This window comes from Corythoichthys intestinalis, chromosome 11 (genome assembly GCF_030265065.1).
Source record: "Corythoichthys intestinalis isolate RoL2023-P3 chromosome 11, ASM3026506v1, whole genome shotgun sequence".
NCBI lineage: Eukaryota > Metazoa > Chordata > Actinopteri > Syngnathiformes > Syngnathidae > Corythoichthys > Corythoichthys intestinalis.
The window spans coordinates 49,041,604-49,068,873 of NC_080405.1; the positions used below are offsets into that span (position 1 = coordinate 49,041,604).

Here is a 27,270-nt window from a genome sequence, read left to right on the forward strand (position 1 = left end):
CTTTTCTCACTTTGAAAGGGTGGCTGTCATGCGTGGAAGGATGCCATTGGAAGGACAAAAATGGCACGGCCATTAAAGGCACTCACAAACAACATCCTTTAACTCAAGCACCTTCTCGCCAAAATAGCACAAAGTACATTTTCACACACTCACGAAAAACTTTTAAGGAACACGAAAGGTTACACCATCTTCTGGTATTTATTAGGTGTCTAGCATTATTTTCCATTAGCAATCAAAACTGAACACTTGACACATTATTTTGTTTTTAATCTGACATTAAAAGGTGAGGTTGAAAGCCTAAATTGATTCTGAACTAATGTTTGAAAAATTAACTCGGGGTTGAATGGCAACCCTTGAATTGAAACCCCAGTGTTTCCAGTGCCTCATTTCCATGACGGGGGGAATATATGAAGTCGAACGTTTTACTTTGACTTGCCAATCAGACATTGGTATGTTTTCAGTTTTGTTTGTCATTGAAAATTTATAAAAAGTGACTCATTATTTCGTTTTGTAATCAGATGCCTTGGACAAATATAAACCTTGAGTAACAATTAGGAGATGCAATTTCTGGAGAAATTGCATGTGGATGTTTTGTTGTCTCCCTCATAGATCACTTTCTGTAGATATTTGATCACTTCCTAATAATTTTGGGGCATTTTTTGGGTCATTTCTTTGTTAACTCATTGGCTTTCCCATTATTATTTTTTGTTGTTCTAATTTTTTGTGTTTTTTGCAATTTGGCAATTTTCCCCCAGTTTTATTCCAGGTTTTTTGTCTTTTTGTCACTGTTTTACAGAGTTTTGGGGGGATTTCATAGCGTTTGCATTGATTTTTTTTTTTTTCCCTTCCTGCTCATTTGTCACTTCCTATATATTTTGGGGTTTTCAGGTCTCTTTTGGTTGATATAGGGTCACTGTTTTTCCAGTGGGAATTAATGGGGCCATTGGAAATTAATGGGTGTGTTTTTGTCAAATTTTGTCGGAATTTCGGTTTTTCGGCCAAAACTGTATAACTGTAACTTTTGTTTTGCTTGAGGTAATTTTTTTAATGTCTAAATTATTTGAATTTCATGAAAAAAATTAGGAAGAGGTTTATTTTGAAATGTGAAGATGTCATTGTTCTTGCTGTTGAAAATGAATGTGGCTTTTTTTGTCATAAAATTCGCAACCATAAATATCAGGAGCGGAATCTAAAGACCCTGTGTCATGTGAGTTTTTGGAACATTTCGAAGTTGGAATGGTAAGAATCAGACAAAGTGCGGTGCAGCGTACAGTAGTACCTCTACATACGAATTCAATTCGTTCCCCGACCTTGTTTGTAAGTCGAAATGGTCGTATGTCGAACGGGATTTTCACATAAGAATACATTATAATTCCATACATTTTTTTCCACAGCCAGAAAACCTACACTAAATCCTTAATAAATACTGCTGTTACTATTACAAATTGCAATAACCGTATTTTTCGGACTATAAGTCGTTTTTTTTCATAATTTGGCTGGGGTGCGACTTATACTCAGCGACTTATGTGTGAAATTATTATCACATTATATCAATTCACATGTTATTTTGGTGTTTTGGAGTGACACTGATGGCTTGGTAAACTTGTTAGCATGTTCTTTATGCTAGTTATCTGAATAACTATTAATAGTAGAGATGTCCCGATCGATCGGGTCCGATCACGTCATTTTCAAAGTATCGGAATCGGCAAAAAAATATCAGCCATGCCTTTTTTCAATATATACTGTATATATTTTTTTTAATTAAATCGTTTTCTAATTGTATTTAACGTTACAGACATCATATGTTACACTCATCCAGAGTCTTTAGTTTAGGCTTAAGGTAGGGTTATCAAATTTATCCCGATAACGGCGGTAATTAATTTTTTGAAAATGTATCACGTTAACATAGTTAACACAATTAATGCATGCGTTGCACGATCCACTCACGCATTGTCGCGCTCAATCTGTAATGGCACCGTTTAACGATATAGAGTGATAAACGGCAGCGTACAATGAGTAGAGTGAATTTTGGCAGCTTTTGGAGCCTTTTTTTTAATAGGATAAAGCCTTACATTCCCTCTCCCTACGATTAGAAATATCATGGGAAGCAATGTGGGGAAGCAAGGTCACAATTGATCTTCGTCTTAACATAGCTATGTTACATTAACATACCGGCCACGTTTGCATTTTGTTGTTCATGCATCATGTAACATCATACTGTTCATTTATTCAGCATGTTCTTCTCAATTTTATTTGTATTTTAAATTGTCTTTCAAGATGACATATCTGCTCTATGTGTTGGATTTTATCAAGTAAATTTCCCCCAAAAATGCGACTTATACTCCAGTGCGACATATATATGTTTTTTTCCTCTTCGTTTGGCATTTTATGGCTGGTGCGACTTATACTCAGGTGCGACTTATAGTCCACAAAATACGGTACACATAGCAAAACAAATAAATTGGAAATAAAAATCGTAATAACAATATAACAATAATAATTCCTGTAAGAATGTAACGAAATCGGGCTCTCATGTGGCGGATGTGTTTTTCGTGCTAGACCTTAACGCACCGCGTGTGTGACGTGACGTGAGATTTTACTTTCTCTTTTAATGTTATTGTTCGTGTCAGCTGCGGAGGACAGTAGGCGTGTTGTGTTGCACAAGTTCTGAAATAAATGATTAAAAACCTGATGAAGCTGTCAATTTCTTTGGCAATGTTACAATTAGGGTTGTTCCGATCATGTTTTTTTGCTCCCGATCCGATCCTGATCGTTTTAGTTTGAGTATCTGCCGATCCCGATATTTCCAGATCCAGTTGCTTTTTTTTTTTTTGCTCCCAATTCAATTCCAATCATTCCCGATCATATACATTTTGGCAATACATTAAGAAAAAAATGAATAAAACTCGGACGAATATACATATTCAACATACAGTACATACGTACTGTATTTGTTTATTATGACAATAAAACCTCAAGATGGCATTTACATTATTAACATTCTTTCTGTGAGAGTGATCCACGGATAGAAAGACTTGTGACTTTGTATATTATGACTAAATATTGCCATCTAGTGTATTTGTTGAGCTTTCAGTAAATGATACTGTAGCCATGCCCAACTGCATGATGGGAAGTAGAACCATGACTGTGCAAAGTGCTACCAATTGATATGTCTTCTCTGCGTTGGGAAATAACATAAGGGGTTAAGAAAAAGATCAATTGCTACCTTGCTTCCCCACATTGCTTCCCATGATTTTTCTAATCGTAGGAAGAGGAATTGTAAGGTTTTAGCCAATTAAAAAAAGGTTCCAAAGGCTGCCAAAATTCACTCTACTCATTTTATGCTGCCTTTTATTTCTCTATATACGTAAAACAGCGCCATTACAGATTGAGCGCGACAATGAGTGAGAGGGTCGTGCAGCACATACATTAATTGCGTTAAATATTTTAACGTGACACATTTTTTAATAAATTAATTGCCGCCGTTATCGGGATATTTTTGATAACCCTACCTTAAGCCTAAACTAAAGACTCTGGATGAGTGTAACATATTACGTCTGTACCGTTAAATACAATTAGAAAACAATTAAAAAAAATATATATATATATATATATATATATATATATATTAAAAAAAGGCATGGCCGATATTTTTTTGCCGATTCCAATACTTTGAAAATGACGTGATCAGACCCGATCGGGACATCTCTAGTTACAATAATATTAATTGTCACCTTAACTTATAAAGACTGGTGAACGGAGGTTGAAGGAGGACCGTGGAGATCGTAGACATACTAAGACTGTATTGTCGAGCCAGTTCACGGACGCGCACAGCACGCTCATATTTTTCGATCATTTCCATCTTCATTTCAATGGTAAGCATCACCTTTTTCATTTTTTAACCACCTGCACTAACCTTCTTGGAACCCATGTTGATTTCTCTCACAAGAAAATCTACCGTTTGTCAGTTTTGCGGGAAAACAAAGAAACTGTGGTGCTGTCATAAATCGTCATATTTTGAGCATGTCGTCGGAAAAACAGGTGGCGGGTCAAATTTTAGGTCGGATGTCGAAAAGATGTGTCGAGGTACCACTGTATATACTAATATTAGAATGTGTGGAGCTTTGCATAGCAACGCATCCTCACAATTACAGTAATTCAAATTCCCAAAGTTATACAGACACTTAGCATACAGTACAACTCATCTTCCGAAAGGCGAGCCCTCTCCAATTCGTGGCTCATTGGAGCAAATCAGATTTGTCAGCACTGTGTGGCTTTTTTTTCACCTGTTTAAACGGGCCGAGATGGATAGATAATCGCTGCGCACCATTCCGGGGGGCCATTTCCACAGCTTTGTGTGAAATTGGAAAACCTGTTCTCGCCGAGTGAGAGCTAATGGATGTTCTGGTCATTAGTTATTTGAGAATCTTCTCCGGACGTAATCAAACGTGAAGCCTGGCGTTAAGCGGCCGTAAAAGGAGCAGATGCCTTGCTGCTAACTGACCTTCTGTTTAAGAAAATCCGGGGATATCCTCCTAAGATTCAACATCCTTTTACTTTTTGCAGCGCTTGCATTTCGTTTCAGTTTAATGTCTTGCTTTTGGTTGTATTTACTTTATTTGGGGTCTGACAGGTGGTTATATGCACCCTGTTTGCCCATCTGCTTGATCTCCGTGCCAATTTGATAATGTACGTGTAGGGCAGGCGGAGTGTGTGTGAATGGGTTCGGGATTTAAACCTCAACCCATCGCTTTCTGCTAAACTGTCTTCAGTTTTGAAGGGAATAGTATCTTTTCTCGTATTTACTGTTTGACTGTTTGGATTATTCTGACAGACTTAATATAATCAATCAGGGAATAGTATCTTCTCATATTTACTGTTTGACTGTTTGTATTACACTAACACACCCAATATAAAATAAATAGCATTTATATCATAATTTAAGAAAAACGAGCAGAATATATATGATTTTATGAACAGTTGGACTTGAAATGATTAAAATGACAAGACAACGGGTAGATAAGGGCAAAACAGACACATGACGCCATCTGACCATCGGAAGCCTAACGCGCGTGTCATGCAGCTGACTGAGCAAGATTGACGCTGACAAGCCAGTGATCGCCAAAACATCTACAGGCCCACGTCTGCACCACTAAATCCAGCAATCATCTCTTCTGGACAGTCAAGAACAAATGGCGGGACATCATGTCAACAAGGAATATCTGACACAGAGAAACCTGTGACCGAGAAGTGAACACTCAGCCCTCATGAATGAATGATTTTATTGTCATTGTCATCATCATCAGTATCACTGACAGTTACAGAGTGTGGGATAGTTTGGCCAAGAAGGAGAAACTTTGACACAGACTATGGAATAATTTGCCCGAAAAAGACGATGACAGACAAAGGAAGATGGGAAAAAAGCAAATGCTTATCGATACCTATCCCCCAACAGCCCGGGACGCGCAGTATAGCATGTTAGTGTTGCATAGTTCATTTTTTTACTCATATATCTTTCCAAAAGTCATTGATTGCCATTGCATTTCGCAGTATTGTCAATTTGAGTAGGTTCATTGGATAGGTTGATTTCCAAGTTGGTGTAGGGAGGGATGGCCGTTGGTTTGGTGTAGGTCTCATTGTAGAAAATATTTTGTCCAGTGAGCTAAGTGTCCAGTCAAGGAGCTCCATCTCACAGCAGGTTAAACACAGCGCGCACGTTGCAATAGCAGATCAGTGATCTAATTTTACTGGAGGGCATATCTTCAGCAATGTTATGTCTTAGTCTCTGTCCCTGACATTTATTCATCCTTTGTTTGCCTTTTTGTTGTGGGAACAATTTGTTGCGGATGTGTGTGTGCAGTGCAGCTATGACTCATTTTGGTCCATGTAGCGATTTAGTATAGTTTCTTTGTACATCTTTTTGAAGTAACTCAATGATTTTATACTCGTAAGCGCTGCATCACATGTATTCCATAGGTGAGAAAAATTTTAATGTTGTCCTAGTTGCCCGATTCCTGTTAGGTCGTAGTTTGATTCCCTTAGTTGGAATAGAGCTTGTAGGTTAGGCGGGAGACAGTTTGCGTGGGCCTTGTACATCATCTGAGCAGTTTTGAAGTTAACCAAGTCATAAAATTTTAATAGCTCGGACTTGATGTAAAGTTCATTTGTGTGCGCTCTGAACGGTGCTTTATGAATAATCCTAAATGCCTTTTTTGGAGGATAAAAAGTGGATAACGGTATGTTGTGTACGTGTGCCCCCAGATTTCCAAACAGTAGCTGAGGTGCGGCAAGACAAGTGTGCTGTAAAGGGTTTGGAGAGCCCTCTTATAGAGATGTCCCGATCCTATATTTGGATCGGATCGGACGCCGATATGGGCAAAAAAATGCGGATCGGTATCGGATCGGCCGACACGGAAAAATTCCGATCCAGACTTCCGATCCAGTTTTTTGGAAAATCCGGTCCGGGTTTTCCAGCGCACCGATACACATAATCCATTCCAGTTTTTGCTTCAGTTTCCCTAAAATCCGGTCCGCATTTTACGGCACACCTTCAACACACTACATTACCGTCTCCCAATTTACCGAGAGACTTTATCTGTAAAAATGTCAGCTGTGTGGGATCATTTCACCTTAAAGGACGACAAAGACAAAGAGGCAGAGTGCAACATATGCCACAATAAAGTCAAGCGTGGTGGTAAAGCTGTAAGAAGTTTTAATAAAACCAACCTAATCAAGCATTTAGCGACATACACATGCATTGAAAACTAGGTGCGTTAGTAAACAGCCGCCATCTTAAAGCAGGAGACTTCCCTTGTAGGCTGTTGTAGTGAACCTTCCAAGCGAACCTAATTAACTTTTTATCTAAAATACTCCTAAATCGGCAAAATCTTGACTTGAATCTAAGCCTGTTGCAATATGCAATAATTCCATTTATCACACGGTAAATAAAAATGAAGGCGATAATTTTCCCGCTGCGATTTATCGCCTCGCGTGTACCTGCTGACGTGCAGTTAAAAGTTCGGCTTCCTTGTTACCAACTACGCAAAATGCATTTTAGTTCTGTTTTTAGTTTAGTTCAGTTTAAGTTTAGTGCAGGTGGAGAAAAAAAAGAAAAGGTGACGCTTACCATTGAAATGAAGATGTGAATGATAGCAAAATATAAGCATAGTGTGTGCATCCATGAACTAGGTCGTAGAATGCCGATCTCGGCCGGCGGTCCGTTCGCCAGTCTTTATAAGTTAAGGTGACAGTTCTTTTGTGGTAACATCGTCAAAGAAATCGCCAGCTTCGTCAGGTTTCTAATCATTTATTCCATCAACTCGTCGAGTGTCCACTGCTGTTGACGCCAGGATCGAAACAGAAAGTAAAAAGCGCTCTCCTCCTGCTCACCGTCAGCCCCGCAGTGCGTTCAGGTGCAGCAAAAAAATTCCGCCTCATTAGAACCCGATTCGTTACATTATTACAGGTACTGTACTGTATTATTATTACTGTATTTTTATTGCTTGTATTTAGATGTTATTTCCTAAAAAGTATTTTTGAATTTAAGAGTAAAGATTTATTGCGTTTAAATGGGTGTACATGATCTATTAATATATACTGTATTCTCACAGTGTTATCGTATTTTTTTTTTTTTTTAATTGGGGGTGCAATAATATCGCATATCGCAATAATTTATTAGATAAATTATCGCACACTAAAATTTGTTATCGCGACAGGCCTACTTGAATCTATCTTCAAAACCGTTTTAAAACTTTCACATGTCAATAGTAGACAGAAGGGAAATTTTGGAATAACGGGAGCAATTTTGAAAACTTTAACAGTTGATTCGCAAAATTAAATTAATTGAATGTAGTTCAAAGCTGCTGATACAGAATTGGGACTTGAGTATTTTATTTACTGTTTTAAAATGTTAACTTGATACTGAAATAGTCGTTTATTTAAACCTGAGAGGCTTTTTATACAATTTTTGTAACTAATGCACGAAACATTAAAAGCATCTAATAGCTTGGGGGCTTTATGGGATTTTCCACTGACAGTTTACAATATTATTTGCACGTTTTACTGACTGACTATGCCATTTCTGTTTGTCATTTAAAATGTTTTGTATTTGTCACTGTATAAACAGGTCAGTTTCTTGTGACCAACCATTGTGTGTTGTTCAAACTCACCTAATTCAGCTGGCTAGTTGTTATCAAGAGTAATAAAACCCTTTTCAACATGAGTCTGACAACTAAGTAAGGAGGCTGAATAACTTTAAACTTTAATACATGCTCAGATAGGCCGGTATCGGCCAGTATCGGTATCGGATCGGAAGTGAAAAACAATATTGGTATCAGATCGGAAGTGCAAAAACCTGGATCGGGACATCCCTACCCTCTTATCTGGCATATTTTGTGGTCTAAAGAGAATGGGAATGCTCCCAGCAAGCTTGTTGCGCATCCGCACCACATGGGCCTTCCAAGTTAGTCGGTGATCTAAGACAATACCTAAGACTTTGTGCTGCTGTACTCTTTGTATCATAACATTGTTTATTTGTATGTTTAAGTTCTCGTTAAGGCCTTTTCTGCCAAAAAGCATGTATTTAGTTTTTTTCGAGATTTAGGGATAATTGATTTGCGTCGAACCACTCTTGCAATTTTGCTAGTTCTGCGTTTATTTGTTTAGAGAGATTGTTTAGGTCCTTTCCTGAACAAAAGATGTTGGTGTCGTCCGCAAAAAGTACCATTTTAAGTAGTTTAGATGCTTTGTATAAGTCATTTATGTATAGGATGAATAGTTTCGGTCCCAGGACGGAGCCTTGGGGCACGCCGCATGTGACTTGACGTCTAGTTGATTTACAAATGCAAATGCAATTTGCTCATGTAGCTCTGAGGATGACAAAATCCTGAACTCTCGTTGCCCTGGTAACAGTAACACCCGAAATCTCCTGTTCAATCCACAACAGACAATAATCCTAAACAAGGCCCAAACACACCTTTCTTCTGGACCACAGCCCCCCCCCCCCCCCCACCAGAGCCTTTAAAAGACTGAATGTCAAACTAATCGTTGTCATATTTCTCGGGAACCTTATGTTGACTTGTGATATGGTGACCCCAGATCCAGTTTGCCTCCTCACTTGGGTCCCTCTGTGCTGTATGATTGCTGCCGACTTATAATAAATTGTCAACTTGTGTATTGAAGCCTTTTTCCAACTTTAACATGAAGTCAGTACAAGGGGTTAAGACTAAGGTGAACGCACAGAGTTTGGCCTTTTGGCCTGGTTGTCGATATTCCACCGGCCCGGTTCGCCGGAACCACGCTAGCGCAATTCCAGCGTTTTTCTTAAACTGTGATATAAATGCTATTTATTTTATACTGGGTGTATTAGCGTAATACAAACAATCAAACAATAAATATGAGAAACATACTATTCCCTGATTGATTATATTAACTGTGTTAGAGGAATACAAACAGTCAAACAGTTAATACGAGAAAGGATACTATTCCCTTCAGTTTACAGGGAGTCCTGGTTACAATGTCCTTGACCTACGACGTTTCGATGCCTTGTCCGCCATTTAGTCCCCAGTGCCACAGTTTCTGCTTAGCTAGTGCATAGTGCTTGTCTGTGTTTGTGCGCCAGGAGGATCTTTGCCCTTTTCACACTACTTTTTTAACATTCATCCCCAAAGGAGAAAAGCTGGTATTTCTAGTTCCAGCCAAAAGGAAAAACAATTACCTTGGAAACTAAGCTAAAAATCATGAAAAGAACGGAGAAAGGCTACAGATCGGTAAAGGCTTACGCTCAGTTTTCGTGCTGCTCAAGTGATTCGATTAGAAAAAAAGCGTCGAATCAAATTTTGCTGCTTCGAGTATTCGTTTAGTTAGAGTGGCGTTTAATGGTTTGTTTTGAAAGTGTTTGCATTCTGTTTTATTGATTTGGGTGGATACACTGCCCTCTAGTGGCAACAGTGAATACGACATAACTCATTTAACATGGCTGAATCCAGCTGCTCCCTGTGAAGACCAACATAAGGGAAGTTTTTGTTTGATCTAATGGTAAATGGTAAATGGTGTTATACTTATATAGCGCTTTTCCACCTTCCAAGGAGCTCAAAGCGCTTTACACTATCTCGCCATCTACCTACTGGTGACGCAGCTAATGCATTCGTAATTTGATTTATAAGTATATTTAGCCATTTTTGTGGGAATGTTTTTGAATGATTTGTTAAGAGCATTGTAAAAAAAAAAAAAATGTTAGCATTTTATAGCATTTAAGCAAGCGGACTTTTGCTGTGCAAGGTAGTCAGTTGTTCTTTTGTTGTACTTATATCCTCATTTTTTATTTTTTATATATATCTTTTGAGGCAAAGTCAGGTAAAAATGTAAGTGCAATTCTGCATAGTTTGAAGATACACTTGTGAATTCTGTATTCACAATTTATGCTATTTTGAAAGTGCAATCTTAGCAGGCCTTTGTTTTACATCTTCTAAAACTAATTCTGCAACACATTAAATGTTCCTAATCCGATTAATCAATTATTCGAACTCATTAGTTGATAGATTAATTGACTACTAAAAAAAAGACGATAGCTGCAGCCCTACTCCGTTCAGACTAAAGTGAAAGATTCTTGCAAAAACGCCTTGCTTGTCGCCAAAAGCAATTTTGTGTTCACACAAACATTACGTCGCCGAAAAGTCAAAGTCTGCAAAATCATACAAGTTCCTGTTCACGTAACGTTAAAATAAGTTAATGTTATGACCTGGGTGGCATGTACAATATGGTTCAGGTTGTTCAGGCCGTTTTGGTTTCGTTTTGTTGACAGTAGTCATGTTCAGTACTTTCGGTTGCAAATAGATCACTGAAAACTCTTAACTTTCCATCCACCTCTCAGCAGTCATGGTGTGTACAGCATCTTATGTTTTTTGTTAATTTGAAGTGTTTTGACTTTTAATTTTAACTTACGTGGAAATAATACAAATACAACACAAATACGCATTTGTATTCCTTTGAATGGACGCATCATTCAGGAACAAGTTCTGCAGTAAACCTGGGTTAGGGTTCAAAGTATGGTTTCAAGAAAGAACGTCAGTCAGGGTTTTGAATTAGTGTTTCAAAGTGTGATTTGTCAACTTTACAACGGTCGTGTATGAATGGGCCAATTGCGGCACATAAGCCAGTTTTTACTCGCCCACACCAAATTTTTTGAATTTAATTGAATATGGCCTGCGCAAGAAGCTTTAACTCAGCTTCTACTTTGTTCGACTTCTCAGTTTCAACACTAGATGAAGCTAATTACTTAAGCAGTGTCGCTTCTCTTTATGCAGCATTTGGCAAACAGCTGTTAGAGAACATGTTACATATGGCAAGTCCGTAACTTAACATGTTGAAATCAATTTGTTTTCATTTCCACTGAATTTTCTACTAACTTTTCTGTGAAATTACATGCAGTATGTATATATTTCTGCCCACCATACCAACACATCGGTTGCCATTGAAAGGGCTAGACGTCCAATCGATTCAGTGGCTGCCACCCTCTCATTTTTAAATGTATTGGATGTCTATTAGTGATAAACACGTGTTGTATGTACTTTTTAATAGCCACATGATGGGTCATTTATCACTGGAAGAAAAAGTTTAGGCACTCCTGCTTTAGTGAAAAGAGAACACCGAAGTCTAACATTCGTCCTCCTTTCTCTCCTCTCTCCAGGCGACCATCTGTCCAGTCCTCAGGGTCCTCCCCCCCTGCCGCCTGCTCCCCCGCCGCCGCCCCATAAGCAGCACCCCTCCATCACGTCCCTGAGCCGCGGCTCGCTGGCCAATCAGAGGGCCGCGAGCCCGCCGCCCGCTGCCGGCCTGGCGGCCGATTTGCAGAGCACGGCGGAATGCGTCCAGCTGCAGGACAGCTGGGTGCTGGGCAGCAATGTGGCCCTGGAGAGCCGGTGAGTCAAGGCGCACGTTGCCGTGGTTACCGTAGCGTCCCGCCGTGGGTTTGGATAACGTGTCCTGTCACGATAATCGCCGAAAGAGCAGCGGTGCTGTCCTATTATTTATTCTGTTAACTTGACATTCACACTCAGTGGGACTTTTCTGGACTAAGCAGCCTAATTTGCATAATAAGAGTCTCATGCCTGGGTTAGGGTTTCACGGTATGGTTTCAAATCAGGTTTGAAATCATGAAACGCGTGTCGAAGGCCGGTTTATGATTTCATTGTTGGAACTGAACCTTGGTTAGTGTCTGATATCAGGATTAAATTTCCAGTAAAAAAAAAAAAAATTGAGTTAAATTATGGTGTATCAAGCCTTGTTTGAGCTATTTGTAGCATGTCAGTCTAATCCATTTTAAAAAAGCTCTCCAGTGTAGTTGATTTCAGCAGAATCTAGGAATTTGTACAAATAATGAATTTGCAAGTCGAAATGGAGGCTTGAGTGTCAGACGTTCAGCGCACGCGACATTTATCAGGCCGGCAACGCTGTTTGCAACACATTTGCGACACAATAAAAGCGTGATGGAGTGTTGGTTGTAAAACAGACACTTTAATTTTTCAAATCCTAGCGTGAAGCGTCATTTTATTCACTGTGCCTGCTTCTCTTAGTTTTTTTTTTTTTTATATATATATATATATACGAGCACCACTAAAACATCATTGTTTACTTTTTATTTTCCTACATTTCCCACTGTTTTCCAAGCGGGGTGGCACTTGCTCCCACACGTCTTCTGGAAGTATTTGTGCTTTGTGTTCTTGAGGGATTATGGGAGAAAATTGTACCAAAATAAAACGAAGTGGAATGGTTGTCACAGACTCAGTACTTGAGTTTTGGGGTTACAAGTAAAGGACTTAAGTCAAGGATAGGGTTTGTAGATAGGGATTAAAGTTTATTTGCTATCATTTTGGAAGCAGACTCTCAGTGCTTACATAGCATGGTAATGCGTAACCCGTTTTTTTTTTTTTTTTTTTTTTTTTGTCTTCCGATGAGAAAACGTGACATGTCACTCCCAAACTTGAGCACCATTTCTATACTATTTCTGTTTTCGTACATGACTACAGTATTCTTTATTCTACATACATTATGATGCAATAACAAAATAGTAATGCATAGACAGTGAGGAAACACCGTATTTTTTGGACTATAAGTCAGTTTTTTTCGTAGTTTGGCAGAGGGTGCGTCTTATACTCTGGAGCAACGTATGTGTGATTATTTACAGTCGGGTCGGGCCAACTTATCTCTCGCTAACTTTTTTGAAAAATAAATATATATTCATATAATTATACTAAAATTAAAGATGCACGATAATATCGTTCACCGATAATTATCGGCCGATAATGGCAATTATGATGTCACACGGATAATCCAGATAATAAAAAAATTCAATGCTTCAATTCAAGAAGCAGTTGTATATTATGGCGGCTTTTACTAAAAAAACGAGCTCTCGCCATCTGTGACACATGCACCGCAGAAGTTCCACGAGGCGGAAAGAAAGTGTCCTCATTCAACACCACTAACCCAGTAGCCATTTTAAAACTGCATCACAAAGATTTTTGGAACGAATACGAGGCTGCTGCTACCGGGAATGCTAAAGCTATTGTAAACACAAAATAAGCTAAACTACAGGGCTTGTGACCATACAGAGTCGGGTTGTTTGGGAATGCAGCCAAAGGCGGGTGGTAAACTAGCAACCAAGGCTAAACACCGGCACGACTCGAGACCGATAGTCGACAAGTAGCAGTCTTCCGACGGAGCCCGCCGCTCTGGCCGGTCCACCGCCGGGAAACCGGGCTCCGGCGAACACGCCGGTTTCTCGAGCGTTCCCCACGTGCTCCTTCGTCCGCAGCAGAGCCAGGCCCCGAATACACCGCGGCGAACCGGCCAGGGTGGGCGGATTATCCGGTACGAACGTAGCTGCCGACGCCGAGACAAGACACAATTTTTTTTTTTTACCGAAATGACCCGAGAGCCAAAGCCCCGGATAAAAAAATTAATGCAGTTAATACGACCATCATTCTTCATGAAAAACATGCCAATCACATCATTTTCACCACGGACATTTGAACAAGTGATGTCCAGTAAGCAAGCTTATCATGACGGCACAGTGGTGAGATGATAATTTAAACATGCAGAAAAAAAGTCAGTAATGCATTCAGTATGTAAAATGACAAGCGGTCAGATGACTTTGTAACGGTGCCTTTATTTTCGGCTCAACAAAACTCAGGCACAACAACACGCACGGGGATGCGAGGTCCAACTCCATCCAAATAGTACTGCCGTGTATCAGTTTAGCTGCTGTAAAGCAAGTGCCGTGAGTGCCGCAAATGTAAACAAAACACTGCAGAATGGGTACATGACATCTCGCTCTTTTAAGTTAATCATTTTCACAGTGTGCAACAAAGCATGTAACATTAGCAATCACTTTTCAAATTATTTAAATTATTTGCCTGCTCAATTACAGTCACAGTAGATAATCAAAACTTATTGGCCCTTATTAACACTTATCAATTTAAATATGCACATTCCTGTTGTAATGAAATAATCTGTAGCCACAAATATTATTCAAAATCTTTCCTTCGTCCAAAATTTTTTTTTTTTTTTTTAGGATTGAGTATAATAATTTATTGCTTAAAATAAGGCTGTTAAGATTATTTTCAGCTAGTTATTTTTCTTCCAACAAATCTGAGAGAATTACACTTGAAGCTCAGGCGCTGACTTATTTCCAATAGATTTACACTTAAAACTGACTAGTTTGAAGGAGGTGTATTTTTGCAGTGTAGTAATGTTATATATGTTAGGAATGGCTTACATTACAAGGCATTTTTGTGCAACTTAGGTATTTACTCTATAAGTAATTGTTGCCAAAAGTTTACCATTACACAATGTCAGACAATCTGTCATTATTTAGATGTTGGAATTGACTACTTGTTCATATTTTATGTTGAAAAAAAGAGCAATAAACTATATTTGGATGAAGGTTATTTTCAACTTTTGTTTCGTGCCGTTCCAGTGAGATTTACAAAGAGGACTGCCTGAAGAAAAACATCAAAATTCCCTCAGTCCTTGATGATATGGGGCTGCATGTCAGGCAAAGGCACTGGGGAGATGGCTGTGGTTAAATTTTCAATAAATGCACAAGTTTACGTTGAAATTTTAGACAGCTTTCGTTTCCCTTCAATTGAAAATATGTTTGTCATTTTCCAAGATGACAATGCATCATGCCACAGAGCTAAAACTGTGAAAGCATTCCTTGGAGAAAGACTCTCTCAACCCTATTGAAAACCTGTGGTGGAAATTGAAAAAAATGGTCCACAGCACGGCTCCGACCTGCAAGGATGATCTGGCAACTGCAATCAAAGAGAATTGGCACCAAATTGATGAAGAATACTCATCAAGTCCATGCCTCAGAGAATGCAAGCTGTCATAAAAGCCAGAGGTGGTGCTACTAAATACTAGAGATGTGCTTTGATTGTTATTTCTTTATTTGTTTCTCATGATTCCATATTTTTTTCCCTCAGAATGGAGTGATTCCATATATATTTCCCTGCACTTGCACTATCAAAGTAAAATTTACTGACCACCACAATATTTTTATCCATTTCTTTTAGTTTTTCTGAATGCTAGAGTTGCACTTTTGAACGAATATTAGAGATGTCCTGATCCGATATTTGGATCGGATCGGATGCCGATATAGGCAAAAAACTGTGCATCGGTACCGGATTGGCTGACACGGAAAAATTCCGATCCAAACTTCCAATCCAATTTTTTTTTTAAAATCCTGCCCGGGTTTTCCAGCGCACCGATTTACATAATCCATTCCAGTTTTTGCTTCGGTTTCCCTAAAATCCGGTCCGCATTTTACGGCACACCTTCAACACACTACATTACCGTCTCCCAATTTACCGAGAGACTTTATCGTTAAAAATGTCAGCTGTGTGGGATCATTTCACCTTAAAGGACGACAAAAACGAAGAGGCAGAGTGCAACATATGCCACAATAAAGTCAAGCGTGATGGTAAAGCTGTAAGAAGTTTTAATACAACCAACCTAATCAAGCATTTAGCGAAATACCACCACAAACAATATAAGGAGTATGTTAAGAAAACCGAAGACAAAAAGAAAGGTCCTACGCAACTAACACTGGCAGAAACTTTTGCTATGCGTGACAAACTGGCGCTCGACAGTCCCAAAGCCCAGGGAATAACAAGAGTAATTGCCGAAGAATTCATTCTGGATGACAAGCCATTATCTCTCGTGAGTAAAGTCGCACCATCCAACACTTATAACCATGGTACAACATGTCCAGCCGTCATTACGTCCTCGAGCGATTCGGCCGTGGAAGATTCGAGAACGATTCACAAACATCCAAATTCCGATTATTGAAATATGTGGAGTAAAGCGGAACTAATACACAGCGCGGTCTTCGGGACGCAATGAGAAACTGACCGCATTACGTCACGAAAGTAAACATAACTTGTCTTAGACCCGGGTAATGCCAATGCTCAACTCACGGCTTCAGCTCAACTCATGCTGCTGGATAAAAAACACAAGAATACCTGACTGCTGCTGACAGCCGCAACAAACTACATCAACATTGTTTTACTGTAGATAATAGATATCATATGTATACAGAACTAGATGCAAAATTTCAGACTTGACGGCGTTAGCAACACTGAAGTATGGAAAACTATATGCGTTAGTAAACGGCCGCCATCTTAAAGCAGGAGACTTCCCTAGTAGGCTGTTGTGAACCTTCCAAGCGAACCTAATTAACTTTTGATCCAAAATACTCCTAAATTGGCAAAATCTTGACTTGAATCGATCTGCAAAACAGTTTTAAAACTTTCACAGGTCAAAAGTAGACAGAAGGGAAATTATGGAATAACGGGAGCAATTTTGAAAACTTCGCAAAATTAAATGAATTGAATGTAGTTTAAAGCTGCTGATACAGAATGGGGACTTGAGTGTTTTATTTACTGTTTAAAAATGTTAACTTGATACTGAAATAGTCGTTTATTTAAACCTGAGAGGCTTTTTATACAATTATTGTAACTAATGCACGAAACATTAAAAGCATCTAATAGCTTGGGGGGGGGGGGGGGGTTGTGGGATATACCACTGAGGTTGTTGGTGTGTTTTGCTTTTTTAAGACCACTTACAATATTATTTGCACGTTTTACTGACTGACTATGCCATTTCTGTTTGTAATGTATAATGTTTTGTGTTTGTCACTGAATAAACAGGTCAGTTTCTTGTTACCAACCGTTGTGTGTTATTCAAACTCACCTAATTCAGCTGGCTAGTTGTTATCAAGAGTACTAAAACTCTTTTCAACATGAGTCTGACAACTAAGTAAGGAGGCTAAATAACTTTAAACTTTAACACATGCTCAGATAGGTCGGTATCGGCTCGGAAGTGCAAAAACCTGGATCGGGACATCCTTAACGAATATATTATTTTTTTCAAGCTTTTTATCTGAGTTTGTTCTACATGATAAAATGTCTGAGTGAGTGCTCGTCCAAGACTGGTGATTCCATACTTTTTGCTAAGGGTTGTAGTCTGGACCCAAGTACTTACTCTGAAAATCCCACTCGTTAATATGTTGCTCTCAACAAAATCCGGAAGCGGTCGCGCGGTCCCCTAAAGATTCACAAGATGCTCCAGGTTTTACAAGAATGAACCTTGTTGTGCTTCTTCTCTCAACATAACCTTTCTCCTTCAACCAGTGGGCCAATACCTTTATCTGTACTTGTTATCTGCCCCCCGTCTCGTACTGTGCAAGCTGCTAAATAAAAGGTGATGGCCTCACCTGCAGCCTTTGGACAAACTCAGCACAGTTGTCTTGCTTAATCTCTATGAAACGATGATATCAGCGAAATCTTCTTATTGGCCTGTAGACTTGCCACAAATCTCTGTTGCCCTTAGGAGCGGCTCAATAGACGAAACAAGTTTTCGGCAATCAAGTGAAAAATGTCACCGTCTCCGATGTAAAACAACCAGTCGAAAGTGTACGTCTACAATATATAGTACATCACATGCTTCTCTTTTTTTTTAAGCTTGAATAACATCTGAAGGTTGTTAACAACTGTTCCTTCGAAGCGTTCATGCGTGCAAGGAAATCGAGGTGTTCTCTGTCGACAATGTCGCCCGCGTGGAATTGATCGGAAGCGTTTCAGAAGAGGCTTGACTGCCTTGCGGGAGGTCGCTAGTGGTGGCCATCCTCGAGACGTGCTCGGCTTTTAATTTGACTGTGAATGATGGAGTCAAGCAAAATGTAATGTACTGTACATGCAGACAAGTGAGATAAAAATGCAATGATATATTTAAAAAAGATTATTTTAGGAAAGTTTAACAACAGTATTTTGTCTTGTTTTTTAGGAAATTACTAATGCAAGCAAAATCAAATTACATGATATACTTTGGGGTAAATAAGTATTTAGTAAACCACTAATTGTGCAAGTTCTCCCACTTGAAAACATTAGAGGCCTGTAATTGTCAACATGGGTAAACCTCAACCATGAGAGACAGAATGTGGAACCCCCCCCAGAAAATCATATTGTTTGATTTTTAAAGAATTTATTTGCAAATCATGGTGGAAAATAAGTATTTGGTCAATGCCAAAAGCTCATCTCAATACTTTGTTTTGTACCCTTTGTTGGCAATAATGGAGGCCAAACGTTTTCTCTACTCTTCACCTGGTTTTCACACACTGTTGCTGGTATTTTGGTCCATTCCTCCATGCAGATCTCCTCTAGAGCAGTGATGTTTTGGGGCTGTCGTTGGGCAACACGGACTTTCAACTCCCTCCACAGATTTTATCTGGGATTGAGATCTGGAGACTGGCTAGGCCACTCCAGGACCTTGAAATGCTTCTTACGAAGCCACTCCTTTGTTGCCCTGGCTGTGTGTTCGGGATCATTGTCATTCTGAAAGACCCAGCCACGTCTCATCTTCAATGCCCTTGCTGATGGAAGGAGCTTTTCACTCAAAATCTCTCGATACATGGCCCCATTCATTATTTCCTTTACACAGATCAGTCATCCTGGTCCCTTTGCAGAAAAACAGCCCCAAAGCAAGATGTTTCCACCCCCATGCTTCACAGTGGGTATGGTGTTCTTCTGATGCAATTCAGTATTCTTTCTCCTCCAAACACGAGAACCTGTGTTTCTACCAAAAAGTTCTATTTTGGTTTCATCTGACCATAACACATTCTCCCAGTTCTCTTCTGGATCATCCAAATGCTCTCTAGCGAACCGCAGACGGGCCTGGACGTGTACTGGCTTCAGCAGGGGGGACACGTCTGGCAGTGCAGGATTTGAGTCCCTGGCGGCGCATTGTGTTACTGATAGTAGCCTATGTTACTGTGGTCCCAGCTCTCTGTAGGTCATTCACTAGGACCCCCCGTGTGGTTCTGGGATTTTTGCTCACCGTTCTTGTTATCATTTTGATGCCACGGGGTGAGATTTTGCATGGAGCCCCAGATTGAGGAAGATTATCAGTGGTCTTGTATGTCTTCCATTTTCTAATAATTGCTCCCACAGTTGATTTCTTTACACCAAGCATTTTACCTATTGCAGATTCAGTCTTCCCAGCCTGGTGCAGGTCTAGAATTCTGTCTCTGGTGTCCTTCGACAGCTCTTTGGTCTTGGCCATAGTGGAGTTTGGAGTGTGACTGACTTAGGTTGTGGATAGGTGTGTTTTATACCGATAATGAGTTAAAACAGGTGCCATTAATACAGGTAACGAATGGAGCCTCGTTAGACCTTGTTAGACCTCGTTAGAAGAAGTCAGACCTCTTTAACAGCCAGAAATAGTGCTTGTTTGTAGGTAACCAAATACCTATTTTCCACTCTAATTTGGAAATAAATTCTTTAAAAATCAAACAATGTGATTTTCATTTTTCCCCCCCACTTTCTGTCTCTCATGGTTGAGGTTTACCCATTTTGACAATTACAGGCCTCTTTAATCTTTTCAAGTAGGAGAACTTACACAATTGGTGGTTGACTATATACTTAGTTGCCCCACTGTATTTTACTTCACCAACACACTCCAACAGTTTTTGTGCAATATTATCATCCACAACGCTTATATTAATTTCTAGCCGCGTAATGCTAATGTTGCTAAGAACTAATGGATTACCCCGTTAAAACAACTTCAATTGGCTTTGTTTCGAGGGTTCTTCTTGTGCAGCTAAGCCACGGACAAATCCACCCACTCGCTTGTTCCGTCTTTTGTGGCTGCTTTCAAATGTCACGTCGATGACAAGCCATGGCGGCCACAGAGCCCCGCAAGGCCTTTCTGCAGCCGCAGAGGTCCCAATGGAATGGACAAGCATGCAGGTCCCGGTCCCTTAGACTTGAGAGCGTTCATCGGCTTTCACGGCTGTCCCTTCGCTTTCGCCTCCGGCTGGATTAGCATAGCGATGGGCCGTGTTGCGTCAAGCCGGTGCTAATCAATTACGCGGTGTCGATTTTTGTTCATTATGTTCAACAGTATTTCGTCTTCACTCTGCAATTTTTACAAGCAAAAGAAAACACAAATAAAACGCGTTTAGAATAATTATGTGTGTAGCTTTCGCACTAGCACAGGATATCTGGGGGGTCTTAAAAAGTCCCAAAATGTCTTAAATCAGATAATTTGAATTTAGGGCTGTAAAATGTCTAAAATCTCCTAGTATATCATAAAAGGTCTTAAATACGATATTGAAAGGTCTTCAAAATCGATTGTTTTTACTTTTATTTAGGGCTGCAGCTATCGATTATTTAGGTAATCGAATGGTTAGTTCTAATAATCGAGTAATCGGATGACAAACATTTAATGCGTATATCCAGAATACATTTTAGGAGATGTAAAACAAAGGAAAACGTGTTTATGCTTGCAATAACATTTATTTTGAATTGCCAAGGTTGCTCTTTCAGAAGAGCATTTAATGTGAATACAAAATAAAATACTTGAGTGTTTCTTCAGGTGACATGAAATTGCACTTTCATGTCACAAGAGCAATAAATGCATATAAAAAAAATATTAAAACACCTGCGCTTAGCCTCAGACGGTATAAAAAAAATAAATGTGTATCTAAGTACAACAAAATTGGCTAACTTGCCAAGCAAAGGTCAGCTAGCTTAAATGCTGTAAAATCCTTGTTTTTTATTCTTCTTTTATATATGTTTTATTATATTTAGCTTATTTATATAAGCTCTTAACAAATCAAACACATATTACCCAAAAAAACTGCTAAATATTCTTCTAAACTTAATAATGAATGCATAAATAAACATATTAGCTCAAACAAAAACTCTCCTTCTGTTGGTTTTACCAGAAGAAATAAGTAGATATAAGGCAACTGCTTTAATTTATTAATTGACATTTATTTCAATCAATATGTTTATTTTTGTATTTATTTCCACATTTATTTTTATATTTACTCCTAAATGTTTTTATGTAATTTCTTATTTTTGTATATATAGTCATTTTTATTTCTACTTTTATTTAACTCATTTGCTCCCAAAAACATATTAAGACGTTCTATTTTTAATTGTTTCAGTGTCCCAAAGACGTATTTATACTTCGTTAACGTTTTTTTTTTTTTTTCTTTTTTTTTTTTTTTTTTTTTCATAAAAGACATCTCTGGGTCCTAATTCAACTGAGCTCTAAAGCACAAAGCTGAAAATCCATTTTAAAGCAATAAAACTGGGCACTTGAGGGCAGTAGCGCATTCAGTAAGACCCGCAACCCGATTCAACAGCAACGAAAGGCCAGGTCGCACGGTCGGAGCACCGGCGGAATAATGCCAGGCAGCGGATGACCGAGCAGAACAACCGAGAGGACGCCCGGGATGCCAGGCGCTGGACGACCGAGCAGAACGACCGGGACTACCAGTGCAGCGGGCTCGCCGAGCAGACCCCGCAGGGACTCCAAAAAATCCATCTTTATGAGACAGGCAACGATGAGGCAAAAGTTTACCTGGCTGTCGCGGCGACAACATCGTTATCTCGGCGAAAACAGCGTCATATCTCAGTTAGTTATGTGTAAATAAATTGTTACTTTGCTCTCAAAAGCTCTATTTGTCTTGTTCTTTATGATATTTAGTAAAACAAAAACATTATTCAGATGTTTGGGATGTAACTAAAGCAAAACATAGCTGTATTAAAGTCAAAGTAATGTTTGAAATGTATGCTTTCACAAAAAGCTCAGTTTCTCTGTTTTTCATCAGAAATTGGAAAATTGCTCAAACAAAGCTATTTTCTAAAGAATGGAAACTGATATGAACTTTTTTTCCTGCTGAAAGAAGAGAGTCTAATCTTTCTTTTGGTGGGTTCCGTGTCTATATAGCAATAGAACAGAATTTTCTGTGGGCCTTGCAAAATCAGTCAAAATCCAGTAAAATGGTCGGGAGTGAAGGGCCTTGCTCTGGTGAAAATGGCTGGGACTAAATGACTTAATTAACTGTTTATTTCCATATTTATTTTTGTATTTATATTTCATTTTTGGATCTTATTTCTTATTTTTGTATTTATATTTGTTTTTATTTTGCCTTTTATTGATTGATTTATTTTTATTTATATTTTTAATTTTGGCAGCTTTGGTCCTTCATTGTTGTTTGTTGTTGTCCTGCTCAGCTGCTTAGACGGAGAATGGTAAATTTGAGTGTCTTTAAATGCTAGAACAGTTTTAATGTGCCACATGCGAGTTTAGTGTACTCCCATTGTGGTTGTTTAATATTACGTTGTTACCGTTTCCGTGAATTACTTCAAAGCCATTTTGCTTGGATAGGCTAAGCAAAGAACTAAACTGAGACTAAAGTGGTACGATAACTGCATTTACTGCGACTGTACGTTTCACTTTTTTGTAGTTTTTTTTTTTATGGCAGCAAGCTGGAAAGCAAAAAACACAAAGTCTACATTTTATTCAGTTCCTTTCATCTCGCTACTTTTTGATCGCCAGATGATGAACACATGGCAGCTAACTAGCTACTGGTTAGCCCCTGAGGCTAACATAGCAGCCCGCATCTCAAATTCCTTTCAAACGCTCCAAATCAGAGCCCTTTTTTTTTCATGTCAACACAGACTTACCTGGAACATTGTCATTCCCGGAGTGACGCTTGCTAACCTTTAAACGGAATCCCCCCTCCATCTGCCTGTCGACAGCTTGCGTTGATCAGGAGGCCGCCGAGGAGCCAGACGGGTCCAAAGTGTGACATTTGTTCTCCTCGCTCCGGCATTGATCACAATATGTAGTGCGGGCAGGAGGTTCGCCTCATGTCCTACTTTCCCGAAAAAGACTGTTAAGTGAAAAGCAGCCATTTTGTGAGTTTGAAAATGTTGTATTGTGGATTTTAAACAGGGCTTCTAATTGGTCTTGCTAATGCTTAGCAAATTACTGTCAAATTATAACCGGAAAAGTTATAGACTTTACAGACACCATGCAAATAATTCATGAGTAAAATGTATGACTTTTCTGGTGTGTGTATGAATTAGCAGTTGCCGTGGTAACCCATTCTCCTACTATTACTGCAGGCTGCCAAATGAAATTGAAAAAAATAAAAATTAGGAGAAAGGAGGGCAAATGTTTTACAATCCTAAAAGCTTTTAAGTTTTGTGTGTGATTTACTTCAACACCAATAAACAATACTGAACATGATTTAAATCATATTTTTTCATGCTGCGTTCTCCATCAATGGAAGGTTTTTTACTAGAGAGAGATCTGCAAGTTAATTTTCTGCAAGTTAATTTGTAAGGCAAATTGACCATGGTAGCTGAGATGAAAAAAATCAGTACCGTGTGTTCCTTGGCTCAATTGTTCAACAGCAGGTGATTCGATTCGATTCTGAGGCGTGACAATGAAGAAGTGAATCAACAGCAGTTACAATCATGACTCAGCGTTAATTGGCTAACTCCTCATGTCAATAATGCTGTGCAAAGCCTGCAAACTCTTCCCCTAATAAACCGTTCACCTCTCGGCAGCTTATTTTTTAGCGCGCTCTTGTCACGTTTTTACTCTGCAATTCTCACATGTGAACTTGCTAACACACGGAGACATTGTGCTGCACACAGTCTAAAAAAGGTTTGAGAGAAGTGTATCCTCACTTCTTGGTGGGTTTTGACAACTCCTGAAGATGAAGGCAAAAACAAAACAAAAAAAGTTGTAAATTTAGGTGGTTAAAAAGCACAAAATGTGGCACTGGAGGCTACCCAAAAGCCAGAAAAGAAGCCTTTTTATTACTTAAGGTGACAGTGTCACAATCAGCGTATTTTTTGGACCATAAGCAGGGTTCCCACGGGGTCTTAAAAAGTCTTACAAACTTATGAATTTGTAAATACTAGAGCTGGGAATCTTTGGGCACCTAACGATTCGATCACGATTACGATTCAGAGGCTCCGATTTGATTATAAAAAGATTATTGATGCACCCCCCATCCTTTTTTTTTTTTTTTTTTTTCTCTCCATGTTTTGTACATTAGTTCAAAATTGTTCAAAAACCCTCTCAGGCTAAACCAAACTACTATTTCAGTATCAAGTTAACATATAACAGTAAACATATATACAAAAATAACAGTAAATAAAAAACTCCAGTCCCCATTCTGTATCAGCAGCTTTAAACTACATTCAATTAATTTAATGTTATGAATCAACTGTTACAGTTGTTAAAATTGCTCCCGTTATTCCATAATTTCCCTTCTGTCTACTTTTGTCAAAGTTTTAACACTATTTCATCATTTAAAGATAGATTCAAGACAAGATTCTGCCGATTTAGGAGTATTTTAGATAAAAAAGTTAATTAGGTTCGCTACAACAGAGCCTTCTAGAGAGGTCTACTGCTTTAAGATGGCGGCTGTTTACTTATGCCGGAAAGTCTGTCATTTTGCATCTCTGTTCAATAATACACGTTCTAATACCGACGTTGTCCGTCATTTTGCATCTAGTTCTACACATATATGATATCTACTGTAGCCGTATGTTTGTAGCAACTAGCAACTGGGCGTTGTTTGTAGTGGCTGTCGGCCGCAGTCAGGTATGATTGTTTTTTTATCTAGCGGCATGAGTTGAACATGATATTTACTCTCGGTCCGTTCCTCATTGCGTCCCAAAGACCGCGCTGACTGTGTTTTACTTCCGCTTTACCTGGTAGAATTCAATAATCGGAATTTGGATATTTGTGAATCGTTCTCGAATCTTCCACAGCCGAATCGCGAATAATCTAAGAATTGGAAAATTCGCACGCCTCTAGTAAATACCGTATTGGCCCGGATATAAGACGGTGTTTTTTGCATTCGAATAAGACTGAAAAAGAGGGGGTTGTCTTATATTCGCGGTCTAGACATTATACCCATTCGCGGCGCTAGATGGCGCCAGATATCATTGAAGCGATGTTCTGTAATGACAGATCTCAGCTACTCTGAAGTTTAACCAGTTTGCATTATTTTATTGCAATGTTATTCCTGATTCAAATTTGTTTCAAGACTACAGTTAGTTAGACTTCACTTTGATAGTTGATGCAGTTATTGCATTTATGTTGTTTTATCACAATCGATTGTTTTTTTTTACATTTCAAAAACCAGAAGCCATTCATTTATGAATGTGATTGCACTTTAGTTTACATGTTTAAATGTTCAGATGTTAACATTTGAATAAGGCAAAAATAACATGTTTTTTCTCTCAAATATATCGTTGTAATCATTTGTTTCAGATGTACTGTAATTATTTTCTGTATAAAAATTCATTTTGTGTTCAAAAAGTCTTTTTTCAAACTTGAGTCTTGAAAAAGAGGAGGTCGTCTTATAATCAGGGCTGTCTTATATTCGGGCCAATACGGTAATACCTTAAAAAAGTCTTTTAAAAAATTATTGAATTTTCTTATCTGGGTCTTCAGATTTTTGATGTACCTTCTCTGTGCATCATTTCTCCTCAAAAATGTCATTTGTCATTTTGATTAAATAAATTAGCTTGAATAAATAAATATGGCGGAGGAGCCAATCATTTAGAATGCAACGCAGAATTCCATCCCGCGGGAGTCACGCAGGAATCCCGAGTCACGACGGGAGTGCCGAAAAAATGTCATGCTCTACACTACACAGATTTTTTTTTTTTGTACACCTAGCCATACATTTCATATTAGACAGATGGGCAAATGTAAATTCAACGAAGCGTGGTTGAATAAACAATCCTTTCGCCTTTGGCTCAAACCAGTAGATAGCTGTGTGTTCCAGGCTTTTTGAACCAAATGCAAAAAAAAAAAACGTTTTCTGTACCTCTTCACAAGCTTTTCACACACTGTTGCTGGTATTTTGGCACATTCCTCCAAGCAGATCTCCTCTAGAGCAGTGATGTTTTGGGGCTGTCGTTGGGCAACACGGACTTTCAACTCCATCCACCGATTTTCTATGGGATTGAGATCTGGAGACTGGCAAGGCCACTCCAGGACATTGAAATGCTTCTTACCAAGCCACTCCTTTGTTGCCCTGGCTGTGTGTTTGGGATCATTGTCATGCTGAAAGACCCAGCCACGTCTCATCTTCAATGCCCTTGCTAAAGGAAGAAAATTTTTTTACTCAAAATCTCTCGATACATGGCCCCATTCATGAGTTCCTTTACACAGATCATTCGTCCTTGTCCCTTTGCAGAAAAACAGCCCCAAAGCATGATGTTTCCACCCCCATGCTTCACAGTGGGTATGGTGCAATTCAGTATTCTTTCTCCTCCAAACATGAGAACCTGTGTTTCTACCAAAAAGTTCTATTTTGGTTTCATCTGACCATAACACATTCTCCCAGTCCTCTTCTGGATCATCCAAATGTTCTCTAGCGAATCGCAGACGGGCCTGGACGTGTATTTCCTTCAGCGGGGGGACACGTCTGGCAGTGCAGGATTTGATTCCCTGGCGGCCCATTGGGTTACTAATAGGAGCCTTTGTTACTGTGGTCCCAGCTCTCTGTAGGTCATTCACTAGGTCGCCCCGTGTGGTTCTGGGATTTTTGCTCACCGTTCTTGTTATCATTTTGACGCCACGGGGTGAGATCTTGCACGGAGCCCCAGATCGAGGGAGATTATCAGTGGTCTTGTATGTCTTCCATTTTCTAACAATTGCTCCCACAGTTGATTTCTTTACACCAAGCCTTTTACCTATTGCAGATTCAGTCTTTCCAGCCTGGTGCAGGTCTACAATTTTGTCTCTGGTGTCCTTCGACGGGCCTTTGGTCTTGGCGGTAGTGTAGTTTGGAGTGTGACTGACTGAGGTTGTGGACAGGTGTCTTTTATACCGATAATGAGTTAAAACAGGTGGCATTAATACAGGTAACGAGTGGAACTG

The 27,270-nt window shown here is 39.1% G+C and overlaps 1 protein-coding gene across 2 annotated transcripts in view; it reads left to right on the forward strand.

Moving 5' to 3' along the window:
- si:dkey-237h12.3 (teneurin-3) overlaps nt 1-27,270 on the forward strand; it is a 649,923-nt gene that overhangs the window by 299,871 nt on the left and 322,782 nt on the right. For both annotated transcript variants that reach the window (XM_057849309.1, XM_057849310.1), the window contains one exon: nt 11,687-11,918. In XM_057849309.1, coding sequence (XP_057705292.1) covers nt 11,687-11,918 — 232 coding nt within the window. The remainder of the gene's footprint in view (nt 1-11,686; nt 11,919-27,270) is intronic.